This window comes from Pseudoliparis swirei, chromosome 5, assembly GCF_029220125.1.
Source record: "Pseudoliparis swirei isolate HS2019 ecotype Mariana Trench chromosome 5, NWPU_hadal_v1, whole genome shotgun sequence".
In the NCBI taxonomy this organism is placed as follows: Eukaryota; Metazoa; Chordata; class Actinopteri; order Perciformes; family Liparidae; genus Pseudoliparis; species Pseudoliparis swirei.
In genome coordinates this window covers 2,375,957-2,393,224 of record NC_079392.1, presented here as the reverse complement: position 1 = coordinate 2,393,224, position 17,268 = coordinate 2,375,957, and the positions used below count along the sequence as shown (strand labels likewise).

Sequence of the window (17,268 nt, the reverse complement as noted above, 5' to 3'; positions counted from 1 at the left end):
TAACACGTGCACAATAGATTTAGGGGCTCACCCGTTGAATGGTTCATTTACTGCATGCTGTCATATCTTGTAAGTTTTACTCTTCCTCTTTTTCCATAAAGATGTTCTGTTGTGTTTCAGAGATGCATTCAAACACTTTGTGTGAAGCTGCAGAGGAAAAGAGTATAGAAAAGTATATAAAATTGAATGTTATTATTATTATTATTATTATTAAAGAGAAAGCCCCCCTCTATTAAAGAGACAGCCCCTCTCACATAAAGAGACAACTCCCCTCTCTTAAAGAGACAATCACAGCCGTGTCTCAATGGAGGCAGTTGCCGTGACGACGCCGGCAGCTTCTCCTGCACCTGCCCGCCCGGTTTCCGAGGCGCCCGGTGCGCGACGACGGTTGCCCTCAACAGGCGCCATGTGACGCCGAGAACGGGTACGTGGAAATAAGAATGTTTTTAAGCTTTTGCAAATGTTGGACCCTAAGAAAAGAGGCAGCTCCCCTCTCTTAAAGAGACAACGCCTCTCTCTTAAAGAGACAATGCCTCTCTCTTAAAGAGACAGCGCCCCTCTCTAAAAGAGACAGCGCTCTCTTCCAAAGGGACAACAAGCACTTCCCTCCCTTCACAGTTAGTATGCACACAGGTGATCAACGCTTTCAAATATAGGAACAACACATGAATGATCTTAAACACACATTTAAAGTAAATTATCAGAAATGGACACAGTTGTATTAAATCGGTAAGTTATATGACATAACATATTTCAGGGTGCTACACAAAGTTTATTTAAAGCAAAATTGCTGTTTAAAAAAAGATGTTGACCCTGTTGATGGTCTCAGCTTCAGCTGTGACTGCTCTCTCACGGCCTTCACTGGCAGACTGTGTGAGACGCCGGCGCCGTGCCTGTCTGATCCCTGCCTCAACAGCGCCACCTGTCAGGCCAACCAGGGGAACTACAGCTGTGACTGCTGGCCAGGTACATGGAGCCCCTTCTTGTATTATATTTTCTTATGTTCGGGTATCACAGGCTTTCTGCTGCAGCCTCAGAAGACACGTGTAATCATAAAAATGCATGAAATCTACATTTACAATTAATAATCTATTTGTTTCCAATCGCTTGTGTTATCACCCCCTGACCTCTTGGTTCCAGGGTTCGAGGGGCGCCAGTGCGAAGTGGACGTCAACGAGTGTGCCAGCGGCCCGTGTCTGCACGGAGGCCGCTGCATCGAGAGGTCGTGGCGGCGTCTGTACGGCAGCGAGCCGCTGCTCCCCGAACGCTACGACCAGCGGCGCGCGGCGGGCTACGTCTGCAGCTGTCCTCCAGGGTCCACGGGTAATCCGTCCCGATGTGTCTTACACACCAAGATCTCACAGTGTGTGCAGTCGGACGCCTGATCAAGGGAATGGGTGTCTGACTGGAGCAATAGCAGGGTGCATGATGGGTAAATTAGAAATGGGAATGCTTTGCTATGTACAGAACTAGAAGGGTGCACCCGCCATTTTCTTTAATAGATGAAAGATGCTATTTACAATTGACAATACTCCACATAATACACAGAGGATTTTTTCTTTTTTTTTAAATGTTATATTTGATAAAGGAATAAATAATAATAATAATAATAATTCGGTGCATCAGAATAGATTACATTAATACAAACATTTCTTTAAATGTGCCAAGAGGCTATTTTTCGTAGATTTTTTTGTCATAAAATGAACCTAAACACGCAAGATTACAATGTTAGTACAATATTTACACTTTCCAAAGGGTGCACACACAATACATAGTGATTATCCTCTTAGTTAAGTGCTAACAAGACATGCAACAAGAAGTCTCACAACTTCAACACACACAAAGCAAATAAAACAAGGGAGAATTATGTTAAATAGATTAAAAATATCCATGTTAGAGACACAGAGCTTTGTTGTTGCGATGTTTCATCAAATTATACTTCAGTTGCAAAAGAATAAAACACAAGCCTTGCTGTGAGGGCGGTGGGACGGAGAGCTGCTGAGTCTCTAAGCTGACCGTGTGCCAGCGGCTCCTCGGCGAGGAGGTAAATAGCTTTAGTTTAATCCTCGGGATCTGGCTTTGCCGGCCTCCTGACCGGAGACACTCAGCCCCACGTCGTTGGAGAGAAAACACAGCAGAGCTCCACTGGGATGGCGTCCACACACACACACACACACACACACACACACAGTAACATGGTGCAGGGAGACGCGTTCGAGGCTATCCTGGGGGAACAAGTGGCGGCATGATGTGGACACCCGCACCATGGATTTGGGGGATTTTGTTGCTTGGATCAGGTAACGTCAGAAGATGTATAAATAGATATTTAGTATATCATTTCGTAATATATGTTTAATTCCTGTGTTCGATTATCTTTTGTTTTACACAAATACATCTGTTGTTCCTGTATTCTTCTACAGTGTACTGTGTTGTGCTATGTAAAATATAGATATATATATATATATATATATATATATATATAAAATATAGTCAAGACATTGAGGAGGTTATACAGAATGATTTTTATAGTAAATATTAATGTTGTTCTTCTTGTGGCTCAAAGGAAGGCCAGTTTTATAGCTTCTCTCACCAGCATAACTGTTTTCAGCCGCGCTCACATAATAAGGGTTTCAAGTGATTTATACCCTTCCGCTAGTCTTCTAAGGCGATAACACAATGTACCACTAGAACACTGAAGATGGGCCTCTACACACCTCTGTAGAGACTCCATTAAACACCAGAGAATAGTCATCTACACATTAATGATGTAGAGAGTTATGATTCATTTATTGTTATCTTTATTGGAGAAAATTGTGCTTTGATAAATGAGGACATTTCTACGTGACCCTAAACTCTCTGAATGGTAGTGATATGTGTTCCTCCTCACAGGTTCCCTCTGCCAGGAGCTGGTGGACCCCTGTGACTCCGCCCCCTGCCACAACGGGGGCCGCTGTGAGAGCCGCCCCGTGTGCCGCTGCCTCCGCGACGGCGTCCTCTACGGAGGGGAGCGCTGCGGCGTGAGGCTCGTGGGCTGCGAGGGCCACGAGTGCCAGAACCGAGGCTCCTGCTCCCCGTTCCTGTCGGACGGCACTCACGGATACACCTGCTCCTGCTCACCCGGGCACACCGGACCCCTCTGCGGGACCCCCACCACCTTCTCCTTTGAGCGCAGCGGCTACCTGCTGCTGCGGAGCCCCCCGGTGGACACCGGGGAGTCCTGCAACGTCACGCTCAGCTTCAGGACCACCGTGCCCAGAGCGCTGGTGTTCCAGAGGAGCGGCGGCGGCGGGGGGGCGGGGGGGCTGCTGCTGACTCTGGAGCTGGACCGGGGGAAGCTCCGCCTCTCGCTGAGGATGGAGGAGGTCTCCGCCCAAAACCAGGTCCTGGAGCTCCCGCACAACGTCACGGATGGAGAGTGGCACTCTGTGGAGGCTGTGCTCCAGAGGGGGGTGCTCAGCCTGAGCCTGCTGGGTGATGCCGGGAGCTGCGGGAACCAGTCGTGCCACCAGGTGGCGCCGGTCCAGAGCCCCTCGGCCCGGCTGGAGTCTCCTCCTCAGGACACCTTCATCGGCGGAGGAGGAGGAGGAGGAGCGCCTCAGGACTCCCCTCTCCCGGCGTTCATCGGCTGCATGCGGGACGTGTTGGTGGACTGGCAGCTGGTCGTCCCCGAGGCCTGGAGGAGCGACTCGGCCGTCAACGTGACGCCGGGCTGCAGCCACAGGGACCGCTGCCTCGACGTGCCTTGCCAAAACTCAGGGCAGTGTGTCAACCTGTGGCAGAGCTACCGGTGCCGATGCCCGAGGCCGTACGAGGGGCCGGACTGTGAGGAGGGTACGTTAACAGACAGTCATTAATATTTATAATACACTTTATTTCAATAGCGCCTTTAAAGGTACTCAAGGCACTTTACATAAACATAATAAGAATAAGAATAAGAATATTAATAATGTATAAAAATAATAATATATATATACATATATATATCAATATATTTATAAAAAATAATATATATAACGTTCATATATATAAATATATATATACATATATTTATATATATAAATATATGTATATATATATATAACAAAATATATATTTATATATATATAACGTATTGTTCCATATGTGCTTTTCAAAAATACTCAAAGACACGTTGTATCACATGATTAAAACATCCTAAAATCTATACCATAAAAATAAATAGAATTTCAAGATAAACAAACGAAGCAACAGCAAAAACAAGAAAGATGAAAATGGTGAGAACCAAAATAAAAAAAATAACGGTACGAGGGCCGAGGTTGTGAATTGTGTGTTTTTAATAATAATAATAATAATAATACAAATTCAAATTTATATTGCGCTTTTCTGAATACACAAAGACGCTTTACATGGGAACAAGAGACAGAGACAAACTCGTATTATTAGATGGATTATTTTTCCACTGACACCAACAACAAAAAAAGTACAGTTTGGGATCGATAATCATCAAATACAAAAAATTTGACTTTAAAAAAAAAACAAAAACGGATTAATCGAGTCCCCTAAGTGGGTGATGACATATCGTCGTCAGTGCAGCAGGAGGTCAGGAGCGGAGACAAAGAGGCCGGTCAGAAGCCACCGATACTCTTACCTGATGGATTACGGAGATGATGGATTATATTCTGGAAACACACAGAACACGCGAGGAAAGAGTCGAGGCCTTAAATACTAAATACCAAAACACCCAAATCTAAATAATAATAATAAAGTCGTGAACTGTGGTCATACACTGTGAGTCCTCTTTAAATAAACAGTGTTAGTTTTAGTCTCACAGGTGTGTAAGAGGCTCTCTTTGTTATGTCACATGCTAGCGTTAGCTTGGGCCTCATCAGCATCATGGCCGCCTCTTAAAGGGCCAGTGTACCTGAAACATACATGTATAAACTACTCCAGAGCAAATTGTTAAATAACTCTAATAATACTATTATTTATTTGAGTGTAAAATATTGTACATGAGAACATTTCTCTCATATTATAACATAAATCTATTTGATTTGAAGCCTTCAAAATAAAAGCACGGGATATTCTTTTTCAATTTGACCATCAGGGGCCACATAAAATGACGTGGCGGGCCGCGTTTGGCCCGCGGGCCTTGTGTTGACACCTGTGTTCTAGAGCTATGAAACACTTTGAACATACGTGTCACTTTTCTATTCCACCTAAAACCTCTCGTGTTTTGTCTTATTCACGTTTCTTTATCTTTTTCCACAGAGCACGTGCCGGCTCGCTTCGGCAGCGACGACGCTCGCAGCTACGCGGCGTTCGCCGTCACCGACGACCTGGCGGCGGGCTTCTCCATCTCCCTGTTCCTGCGTACGAGGCGGCGCCGCGGCCTCCTCCTGGCGCTCGCCGACGGCGGCGGCGGCCGCTACCTGCACATGTGGCTGGAGGACGGCAAGGTCGCGGTCCGGCTGAACGATCTCAAGACTCTGAAGGCGGAGAGCGCCGTCGACGACGGGGAAGTCCACTTTGTGAGCGTGGAGGCGGCGCGGCACCGCTTGTCTCTGCACGTGGCGGCCCGGAAACAGGCCGAGGCGGAGGTCGCCGAGGCGGAGGTCGCCGAGGTCGTCGGCGTCCGAGCGGGACACGCGGTGTACGTGGGGGGTCTGGAGGAGAGCCGGACCACCTCGCCGTACGGGGGGTATTTCAAAGGATGCATTCAGGACCTGAGGGTCAACGACAGGCGGCTGCAGTTCTTCGGGCTGGACGCCGCAGTCAGGTCGTACCCTCTGGAGCTCAGGGAGAACGTGACCGCGGGGTGTTCAGGGGACAATGCCTGTGGCGTGAGTAGAGCACTCTGATTGGTTAACGCTTAACCTCACTCATGACGTCATTCAGATACAAGTTGTTGTTGTTGTGTATTTTTATTCAGTCAATCATTGCAATACAATACAATATTATTCTATATAATATAAAAAACAGAAAGACTGAAAAGGTATAAGCAAAAAATGCTTATATATTCCTATCCTAAATTATTATAATCAAATAAATCAGAAAATGTATATAAAAGAAAGGAAAATAATATATATCTAAATATAAATATATGTGTAAATATATCCACATACATCTTCCATATACATTGTACATTTAAAAATAAATCAAGTAAATATTTTTTTTAATATTAAAAAATAATATATATATAAATATATGTATATATATATATCCACATATATCTTCCATATATATTGTACGTTTAAAAATAAATAAAATAAATATTTTAAAAATATTTTAAAATAATATATATATATAATATATGTATATATATATATAATATATGTATATATTATATATATACATATATTATTTTTACTTTACTTCTTTTCATCCCTTTTTTAGCCTTTTCTACAGTAAACTTACAAACATCTCTCATCATATTTACACTCATGCATTGAACACAACATTGCACACAGTCTGCCGTCACGTTGCTTTAACTCTGTTCGTTGTCTTTATTATTTTACAATAAAGTCGTACGTCTCATGTTCCGCGTGAGGACGGGAGATATCATCTGGCGTCCGCGTTCCCTCCTCAGAGCAACCCGTGTCTCAACGGCGGCGTGTGCTACTCCGTGTGGGACGACTTCACGTGCGCCTGCCCCCCCCAGACAGCAGGGCGGCGCTGTGGGGACGTGAGGTGGTGCGAGCTCACGCCGTGCGCCGCGGGCGCAGAGTGCAGGACGCTGACCCGGGGCTACGAGTGTACGTTATTATCAGGATTGATTATCTCAAAAATAACAAGTTAGCATCTCAATGATTTTAGTGGTTTAAAAATGATAAGAAACGTTCTCAATAATGTTGACTTAATATCACCAAATAAGAAGAAAGTTTATCATAATTTAAGTCATTATTTTTTAGATATTTTCTACTTATAATGACTTCACAGTGGCAGCAATCGTTTTGGAAAAGTCATGGAAATTATGTTTTATTCATATGTTAAAAGAATACACTTTTATATTATTATTTATTATTTTAATTAAACTATTATCTCTCATTCATTTGTGTTTTATTTAAGGTTTTATACTCATGTATACACGGAGATTTCATAAAATGTTTGGCCATGAAAATTTAGTTTAAAGTCCTGGAAAGGTCATGGATGAGTCATGGAAAGGTCATGGAAAGGTCATGGATGAGTCAGGGAAAGGTCAGGGAAAGGTCATGGATGAGTCAGGGAAAGGTCATGGATGAGTCAGGCAAAGGTCATGGATGAGTCAGGCAAAGGTCAGGGAAAGGTCATGGATGAGTCAGGCAAAGGTCAGGGAAAGGTCATGGATGAGTCAGGGAAAGGTCAGGGAAAGGTCATGGATGAGTCATGGAAAGGTCATGGAAAGGTCAGGGAAAGGTCAGGGAAAGGTCATGGATGAGTCATGGAAAGGTCATGGTTGAGTCAGGGAAAGGTCATGGATGAGTCAGGCAAAGGTCATGGAAAGGTCATGGAAAAGTCCTAGAAAGGTCATGGAAAGGTCATTGGTCAACATGTGTATGAACCCTGTAGGTGTAAATATATCACCTATATTTTCTCTCCGTTCTCCCAGGTTACTCTAATGCAACCTTCCTGAACGACAGCACCGTGTTGACGTTCCGGGGAAACGGCCACATCGCCCGTAACCTCACCGGCGTCTCCCTGGAGCTCCGCACGCGCCAGCGCAACGCCGGCATCCTGCACGCCGAGAAGGACGCCGCCTTCATCACGCTCTCCGTCCAGGGAGGCCTCCTCTTCATGGAGCTGCACGGTCCCGCTGGAGAGGAGGGGGAGGGGCCGGGCGTGTCCAGGCTCAGCCTCAGCAGCAGGACGAGCGTGAGCGACGGCGAGTGGCACAGCGTGCACCTGTTCATGGCGGCGCCGTGGGCGGCGGCCTCCCGCTGGACTCTGGTGCTGGACGAAGAGATAGAGGACACGTCCGGGAGCCCAGGGGGCAGCCTGAACTTCCTCAGGCGGGGCGTGGACATCTTCCTCGGGGGCCTGGCCCCCGACGCCGGCCGGCCCCTCGCCGGCTGCCTGGGCACCGTGGAGCTGGGCGGCGTCGCCCTGCCGTACCTCGGCTCCTCCTCCGTGAACCTCCCGCGGCCGCAGGAGGAGCAGTTCACACAGACGTCGGGTGGCCCGGCGCTCCCGGGCTGCGCCGGGGGCCCCGTGTGCCAGCCGGACCCCTGCCTGAACGGAGGGGCGTGCCGGGACCTCTTCAACGCTTACGACTGCCGCTGCGCCGAGGGCTGGGAGGGCCGGCGCTGCAGCTTCCTCACCGACGGCTGCGCCTCGAGTCCCTGCGCTCACGGGAACTGCAGCGTGAGCGGCGCCGGCTACGAGTGCCGCTGCGCGCCGGGCTACGCCGGCGAGGCCTGCGACCGCCAGGTGGACGTGTGCGAGAACCACCGGTGCGCCCACGGGGGAACCTGTCTGCACGGGCCGGACCGCTACGCCTGCCTCTGCCCCGAGAACTACACCGGCTCCCTGTGCATGTGAGTTCAGATGCAGTGGCATGAGGCAGAGGCTTGTGTTAACCCTCCAGGGTCCATTTGACCTCATTCGATGATTAACGTCTCAAATATACGATTAACATGTTTTTCTAATTTACACAGTTGTTTTTAATGATTTTTTTTTTGTGGGATCAAATCTTTCATTGGTTTTCGAAGATATGTACACATTGAACGTATACAAAGGTCCTTAAAAAACATAAACATTAAAAATTAAAGAAAAAAGAAAAAAAGAAGAATATATATATATATATAATTTATATTGTTATTTTTAGATTTTTATTTCATTCAATAAAAAGAAATAATAAAAAAAAAAAATATATAATTTATATATATATATATATAAATTAATACAAATAAAAATTAAAAATTAAATTAAAAATAAGAATATATATACAATTTATATATATATATATACTGTATATTCTTATTTTTTATTAATTTTTTTATTTAATAAAATGTAGACATGCTCCTTGATGCCATGTTATAATTTTCTAAAGCTTTAGGGCCTTAACAAAGCCATAGCTGATAGTTCACACATGACGTGGGGAATTTGGTTACCATGACGATATTAATCACACAACATGGCCGACATGTACAAGTTTGCACAGCAGCCCTTTAAACCCTTTTTTATTTATTTAAATGGCTATTTAACAAACACACATAAAGTACCTGTCACTTAAACTTTGGGATATCATTTGAATTATAATAACTTTCTGGAGGTTTAAATAACCTCAAGGGTAAAAAGATGTTCATTTGAAGGTTAAATATTGTCAGTTAAATATATTTTCTGCTCTGAAGAAAAACTTTTCTCTTCTGCTCAGAGTTTCTGGAGCTCGGGTTCTGAGTAAATACACAAAATACATAAATAAATGCTCCAATTTGCATGAAGAAGAACCGCGCAGCTCAGTGGAGTCCCTCCGCGTAAACGTTCCACTTCCTCTGCGCCGGGTCTCGACGCCTCAGATGTCGCGTTTCTATTCTGGTGTCAGCCAGAAGAGGGAAAAGGCCTCAGAGTGAGGCGTCGTCTCGCTGCGCCACCTCTCTGCTTCTCTGTCATCTCCCGTTTGCCTCGGAGAGCTCAGAGAGCTCAGAAAGCCGACGGGAAGCGAACGCCTCGCGGCGTTTACCCTGTAAACACGACGCCGCGCAGAGACCTCTTTCTACAGAGGAGAAACCGCTCAGACCAAAGAATCCATCACAATGACTTCTCCTCCTCCTCCTCCTCCTCCTCCTCCTTCTTCTTCTTCTCTTGTTTTTCTTCTTCTCTCCTCCAGTGAACGCATTGAAGAGGTTCCGTGGTACATCGTTGTCAGAAACGTGTAAGTCTTTGTGTGTGTGTGTGTCTGTGTGTGTGTGTGTGTGTGTTGTTGGATGTTCATCCCTCACATGTCTTGTGTGTTTTTTTGTTTTTGTTTGTTTGTCTGTGTGCAACTAAAACTCAGAGCAAAGCTAATATTAAACGGCGGTGAGAGATCTAGAGGGTTGAGTGACAACAGCTTCAAGTGCTGGAACACGAGGCGCTCAGGAGGTCACACAAGGTCACACAAGGTCACACAAGGTCACACAAGGTCACACAAGGTCACACAAGGTCACAGAAGGTCACAGAAGGTTAAATGATTGTCTTCTTCCTTCCTGAGCGTGTGATTGGACGTCCTGCTGGAGAACCTTCAGGTGATTCACCTGAAGGTTCTCCAGCCTCTGGGTCTCCACACAGCTCCTGATTGGCCGATCCTTCTGCTTCACACACAGAACGTTAAGCTGTTTCCTTAAAGAGTTCCTCAGAGAACCTTCAGAACATGGTTCTTTAAGGCACCGTTTATGGTTCTCGAAAGAACCTTTTAACCGTTTAAGAACCTTTATTTTATTTTTCTGTGTGCAGCAGACATAATAAAATGAAGCTCTGCTGCCTGTGAGCCCCTGAACGCCTCATTACCTCTGGTGCTTTAAACTCAACCAACAGGTGTAATAACCCTCTTACCTGTCTCCTCTCTCCTGTCTCCTCTCTCCTGTCTCCTGTCTCCTCTCTCCTGTCTCCTGTCTCCTCTCTCCTGTCTCCTCTCTCCTGTCTCCTCTCTCCTGTCTCCTGTCTCCTCTCCTGTCTCCTGTCTCCTCTCTCCTGTCTCCTGTCTCCTCTCTCCTGTCTCCTGTCTCCTCTCTCCTGTCTCCTGTCTCCTCTCTCCTGTCTCCTCTCTCCTCCTCTCTCCTGTCTCCTGTCTCCTCTCTCCTGTCTCCTGTCTCCTCTCTCCTGTCTCCTGTCTCCTGTCTCCTGTCTCCTCTCTCCTGTCTCCTCTCTCCTGTCTCCTCTCTCCTGTCTCCTGTCTCCTGTCTCCTCTCTCCTGTCTCCTCTCTCCTGTCTCCTGTCTCCTCTCTCCTGTCTCCTGTCTCCTCTCTCCTGTCTCCTCTCTCCTGTCTCCTCTCTCCTGTCTCCTGTCTCCTCTCTCCTGTCTCCTGTCTCCTCTCCTGTCTCCTGTCTCTCTCCTGTCTCCTCTCTCCTGTCTCCTGTCTCCTCTCTCCTGTCTCCTGTCTCCTCTCTCCTGTCTCCTGTCTCCTCTCTCCTGTCTCCTCTCTCCTGTCTCCTGTCTCCTCTCTCTCCTGTCTCCTGTCTCCTCTCTCCTGTCTCCTCTCCTGTCTCCTCTCTCCTGTCTCCTGTCTCCTGTCTCCTCTCTCCTGTCTCCTCTCTCCTGTCTCCTGTCTCCTCTCTCCTGTCTCCTCTCTCCTGTCTCATGTCTCCTCTCATGTCTCCTGTCTCCTCTCCTGTCTCCTCTCCTGTCTCCTGTCTCCTCTCTCCTGTCTCCTCTCCTGTCTCCTCTCCTGTCTCCTGTCTCCTCTCTCCTGTCTCCTCTCTCCTGTCTCCTGTCTCCTCTCCTGTCTCCTCTCTCCTGTCTCCTCTCCTGTCTCCTCTCTCCTCTCTCCTGTCTCCTCTCTCCTGTCTCCTCTCCTGTCTCCTCTCTCCTGTCTCCTCTCCTCTCTCCTGTCTCCTCTCTCCTGTCTCCTCTTCTCTCTCCTGTCTCCTCTCTCCTGTCTCCTGTCTCCTCTCTCCTCTCTCCTGTCTCCTCCCTCCTGTCTCCTCTCTCCTGTCTCCTGTCTCCTCTCTCCTCTCTCCTGCCTCCTCTCTCCTGTCTCCTGTCTCCTGCCTCCTGTCTCCTGTGACCAGGCGTCCTAGACTTCCTGTCTCTGTGTGCGGTGATGACATCAGGAACTACACCTGCTTCAACGGAGGGAACTGCACCGACAGAGAGCTTCAGTGTGACTGCCCCCCCGGCTTCACGGGACACCGGTAACAGCACGTTATGCTATGTTCACCTCCTCCTCCTCCTCCTCCTCCTGTAATTCTTTGAGCTTGGATTCCTCCAGAGCTCCCGGAGCCTTTTTCTCCTTCTTTTTCACTGTATACCGCTAAGTGGTCACCTCCCTGACCTGTGACCTCTGTGTGACCTCTGTGTTGACCTGTGACCTCTGTGTCAACCTGTGACCTCTGTGTTGAACTGTGACCTCTGTGTTGACCTCTGTGTCGACCTTTGACCCCTGTGTTGACCTGTGACCCCTGTCCCCCCAGGTGTGAGCAGGAGGTGGACGAGTGCCAGTCCAGCCCGTGCCTGAACGGCGGGTCCTGCCGTAACGTGGTGGCGGGCTTCGTGTGCGTGTGCGACCTCAGCTTCACGGGCGCCGCCTGCCAGACGGACGTAAGCGACGTTTACTTCTACGCCGCCGTGCTGCTGTGGCAGAACCTGTTCCAGCTGCTGTCCTACCTCATCCTGAGGCTGGACGACGAGCCCGAGGTGGACTGGGGGGGCGGGGACGACTGAGCACGTGTGTGTGTGTGTGTGTGTTTATCATACCTCATCCTGAGGCTGGACGACGAGCCCGAGGTGGACTGGGGGGGCGGGGACGACTGAGTGTGCCTTAAAACTATTTTATTCTCGATTTAGTCATCAGAACCTTTTTGTAATTTACTATATTAATCACTTTATTTCACTTATTTAAGTCGCTATTCGTAGATATCTCCCAAAACCAACACACACAAATGAGACTTTATCTAAAGTTAATTGTCAAGTCATCTATTTATTATTATTGTGACTTATCGTTAAAACTAAAGTAACAAACTCAAACTGCTCAAGAGTCCTACACTTGAATATATATATGTATATATTTATATATATACATATAAATATATATCTACGTATATATATATATTAATATATATATATATATGTATATATATTTATATATATGTATATATATAGACGTATATATTTATATATGTATATATATATATATGTACATGTATATATATGTATAGATATATATACATGTATACATATATATCTATACATGTGTATATATGTATATATATATATACATGTGTATATATATATATACACATGTATAGATATACATATCTATACATGTGTATATATGTGTATATATATATACATGTGTATATATACATATATATCTATACATGTGTATATATATATATACATATCTATATATATACATGTATATATATAAACATGTCAAAAAAGAGCCAGAAGAGCTGTGACTGTCTGTCTCTGACCAACGTTTCATAACCGTGAACCAATCAGCAGCTTGATTGTCTTTCAGTCTCATTGTGATGACGTCATCATCCGTGTTCAACGTGTCTAACATGTTTTTAGCGTGTTGTCTGTCCTTCATCATGTTCTGTCCTCTTGTCTTTGTTGTCACATTAAACACTTCGGCTCAGCCTTCGTCCGTCTTCTGTCCTCTGTCCATCTTCATGTGTCTCCTCCTCTGTGACCTCATCCTAGGTGAACCGCTCCACGGCTCCTCCCATTGGTTCCCTGACTGTGTGTGCGTGTGTGTGTGTGTGTGCGTAGTCAGGTGGTTGCCGTGACACCGGACACTTGATCTCTCCTAACAAGATGTAGTGTGAGGACATCCCAGAATAACCCGAGTTCATCCACCCAGAGCCAGACACACGGAGCTGCTGGTGGGAGGTCGGTCAGTGTTGAGGGTTCCTTAAAGAACCATTTGAAGGTTCTTTGAAGAACTCTTTAAGGACATGGTTCTCTAAAGAACCCTGGTTTGAAAGGTTATTTGAGGAACCATAAACGGTGCCTTAAAGAACCCTTTTTAAAGGTTCTTTGAGGAACCAGAAACGGTGCCTTAAAGAACCCTTTTTTAAGGTTCTTTGTGGAACCATAAATGGTGCCTTATTGAACCATTTTTAAGGTTCTTTGAGGCACATTTATAGGTTCTTTGATGAACTCTTCAAGGACATGGTTCTTAACCCTTGTGTTGCCATAGGGTCATTTTGACCTGAATCAATATTACACCCTCCCCCCGCTTTAGGATTAATTTGACCCCATTCAATGTTTAATGTCGGTGTTCTTTCGGTAGTCAACAAACAAACATAAAGTGCCTCACACTTAAACTTGGAAAACAATATTAATTCTAATAATTTTCTGGAGGTTTTAATTGCTGGCATCAAATTGAACCCAAAGGGTAAAATATGTTAGTAAATATAAAGGTAACAGGAGGGTGAAACATTGAATCGGGTCAAAATGACCCAAAGGCGGGGGGAGGGTGTAATATTGATTCGGGTCAAAATGACCCTAAGGCAACACAAGGGTTAAGAGAACCCAGGTTTGAAAGGTTCTTTAAGGAACCAGATATGGTTCTTCTCTGGCAACACTCTGAAGAACCATCTTTGGTTCCAGATGGCCCCTCCATGTTTCCGTGTGTATGTGGGTTGCTAGTTGAGATCCGTGCACGTTGTTGCACGTGAACGTGGCGGCCGCTGCTCTCCACTGACGTCCCGTGGCGGTTACCGCTGGTTACGCCTCCCCGACTGAGAACCAATCAGAACGCTCCCATTGGAAGGAGAGGTTCAAATGGAGCTCGGAACACAACATGTCCCTCACGGTCTAACCGTCTATTTAAATAAACTTTAGTCCCTGGTCCTCTTGAGCCGGATCACATGAGGAGGTCCATCTGAAGAGAGATGAATAAACCATGACTCAGCATGTTGCAGCTCCTGTCAGGACGTCTCTGACCTCCTGACCTCCTCCCTCCTCGTATGTTTGTACAACACTTTAGTATTTTTCGGCCTGTGTGTGTGTATGTATGCAAAGCACAGGTAGCCCTCATGGCATGAGGGGGGGGGGTCGGTTCCTCGCCGTGTGATGCGTCCGTCCTCTGAGAGGCGACGAGCCTCGCCAGCGGAAACGGGAGCTTCTGGAGCTGAAGTGCAGCTTCAGCAGAGAGCTGGTGGCCTTCACACGAGTTTGGTCTGCTTCACACAAACGTATGAGAGCAGCTTATCTGGCAGGCAGCTACACACACACACACACACACACACGGAGCGGGTTGATAGTGCTGACAGCGAGGAAGCTGCCGTCTCCGTGTGTGTGGCGGCTCCCAGCCGAAGGCTTCGGGGCGGCCTTCCCTCGTACCTCAGAGACTGGTTAGCTAGACATCTGTGTGTGTGTGTGTGTGTGTGTGTGACTGATGGCGGGTTCCCGGCTTCAGGCGGCTCCGGCTCGCTGGTGTCACGCTCACCTGACAGCCCACTGTGCTGCAGTGACAGGTGAGCACTTTCCAGGAGTCAACAAAGCCGGCGGCGGCGAGGAGGAAGAGGAGGAAGAAGAGGAGGAGGAGGAGGGGGGGGGAAAGAGGAGTTATTTTTTGCCTCGGGATACGGACGGTTGTATTTTTTTGTGAGGATTACGTTGCCGCGGTGATTGCTCGGTGTAAAGTTTGCTGACTTCTGAGATTTTTTTTCTCGTGTGACCTGACAAGCTCAGCGAGAGGCTCTGGTGACGGAGCGATGGAGTGTGTGTGTGTGTGTGTGTGAGACTTATAATAAGTGTAATGGAGTGATGCTCACAGCCGTTGTCACGACTACCACCATGACGGCCACGACTGAGGTGAGCATCTGCTGCCGGTTAATGAGCGTTGACACTCTGGAAGCTCCACTAAGAGGTCCAACTCTGTGCAGGGGAGGGATGCACCAGCTGTGTGTGTGTGTGTGTGTGTGTGTGTGTGTGTGTGTGTGTGTGTGTGTGTGTGTGTGTGTGTGTGTGTGTGTGTGTGTGTGTGTGTGTGTGTGTGTGTGTGTGTGTGTGTGTGTGTGTGTGTGTGTGTCCACAGACGGCGCGTGCTCCATCCGGCTTGGCACTGCGTCCGTTTTTATCGGCGTCTCGCCGCCAAGAAACTGCAAGAGAGAGAGAGGCGGCAGACGGAGGAGGGAGGTTTCACTCTGAGGGAGGTCTCACTCTGAGGGAGGTTTCACTCTGAGGGAGGTCTCACTCTGAGGCAACTCCAGGCTCCTGGTGGTCTCAACCCACCTGCTGAGCTGGGAAACACATCCATCAGCACGGCGGCAGCTCACGTGGGGGTGTGTGTGTGTGTGTGAGAGACAGAAATAAAACGATGTTCTTTCAACAACAACAAAACTAAAATATGCCTCTCTCGCTCTCCCTCCAGTTGACCTCTGAGGGTTTGACCTCCGACCTCTTGCTGGCCGTCGGCCTGGCGTCCGCCGCCCTGCTGCTGGCCCTCGCGCTCGCCTCCGTCGGCCTGGTGGCGGCGCTGAGCCGCCGGGCCACGCGCGGCGCCTACAGCCCCAGCCGGCAGGAGAAGGAGGGCTCCCGGGTGGAGATGTGGAGCGTCGCCCGGCCGCCGCCCGTGGAGCGGCTCATATGAGCGGCGGGGAAGGGGTTAATGCGGAAGAAGAAGAGCAGCCAACAGTCTTCCTCTCCACATCCAGAGCTCCACCCGTCCTCCTGGCTTCACTACCCAGCATGCACTCTGATATCAGCCCACCAGGCCGTGGTCCGGTCCCCGTGGGTCGGGGTCGAGACTCAGAAGAACATCGCGTTGAATCCTCATCAGAGCCAGGCAGAGCGGGTTTTTTTTCATTTAAAGGGACAGTACGTCCCGGGTGTGTCTCGTTGCCACGGAAACAATGTGTCAACAAACAAACAAGCAAAAGATGTTATTGAGGCTGAGGAGGAGATGAGGCTCGGTGACTCCCTCAGTGACTTGTCGGGGACTACTTTCAGCCGAGGAGGGATACACACCTTGGTGCTCAGGTGTTTCATTTATTTATGAATCATTATAAACGCGTTTCAGAGACTTTTAGACCGGAAAGAAGATAAAAGACTAGAATCCACTGAGTTTACTTTGTTCTCTGAATGAGATGATGGAATACGACAGATTAATACTTTAGATTCATAAACTTCCATCTGAGTGAATGAACTCTAACACCTTCCTAGTTATTAGTGTTACACGTCAGAGTTGAATTATTTTTGAACATATTTCTACTGAACTGTTGCTCAATACTAACAGAATAATAATATGAATAATAATATGAGTAATATTAATTGTAATAATGATGTGAATAATATTAATACTTTTAATAATACTATTATTAATCATAATATTAATAACATGAATAATAATAATAATATTAATACTATTAATAATAATATTAAGAATATTAATACTTGACAGGTTTCAGGATAAGCTGTTCTAGTCTGACTTGTACATGTTAGAAACCAGAACCTTTTTGAATGTCTTTTTACGTGTATACATCATTTTAATTGTTTATTGTACGTTTAAAACTGTGAATTTAATTTCTACGTTTAATTGTGTTTAACTAAAGTTATTTAATGGAGTTAATTATCAAAGGAAAGAATGTGGTGCTGTGAGAGAGGAGGAGCGTCGGTGCACTGATATTCATCACAACAACAACAACAACATTACATAAACCAGC

General features: G+C 46.8%; 1 protein-coding gene across 4 annotated transcripts; it reads left to right on the top strand.

Annotated features, from left to right (window-relative positions):
* Positions 1-2,109: 2,109 nt before the first annotated feature.
* Positions 2,110-17,141, top strand: crb1 (crumbs cell polarity complex component 1). 4 transcript variants are annotated; one of them, XM_056413975.1, is made up of 10 exons: positions 2,111-2,297; positions 2,890-3,831; positions 5,248-5,819; positions 6,566-6,731; positions 7,565-8,489; positions 9,782-9,826; positions 9,950-10,105; positions 11,662-11,784; positions 12,064-12,190; positions 15,978-17,141. In XM_056413975.1, the coding sequence occupies exons 1-10, from the start codon at positions 2,246-2,248 to the stop codon at positions 16,194-16,196; spliced, it is 3,327 nt and encodes a 1,108-aa protein (XP_056269950.1). In that variant the 5' UTR covers positions 2,111-2,245; the 3' UTR covers positions 16,197-17,141. The 4 variants fall into 4 exon arrangements, with proteins under 4 accessions (XP_056269953.1, XP_056269954.1, XP_056269950.1 ...); XM_056413976.1 differs by lacking the exon at positions 9,950-10,105 and having other exon boundaries at positions 2,112-2,297; XM_056413978.1 differs by lacking the exons at positions 12,064-12,190; positions 15,978-17,141 and having other exon boundaries at positions 2,110-2,297; positions 9,950-10,115; positions 11,662-11,754.
* The last annotated feature ends 127 nt before the right edge of the window (positions 17,142-17,268 follow it).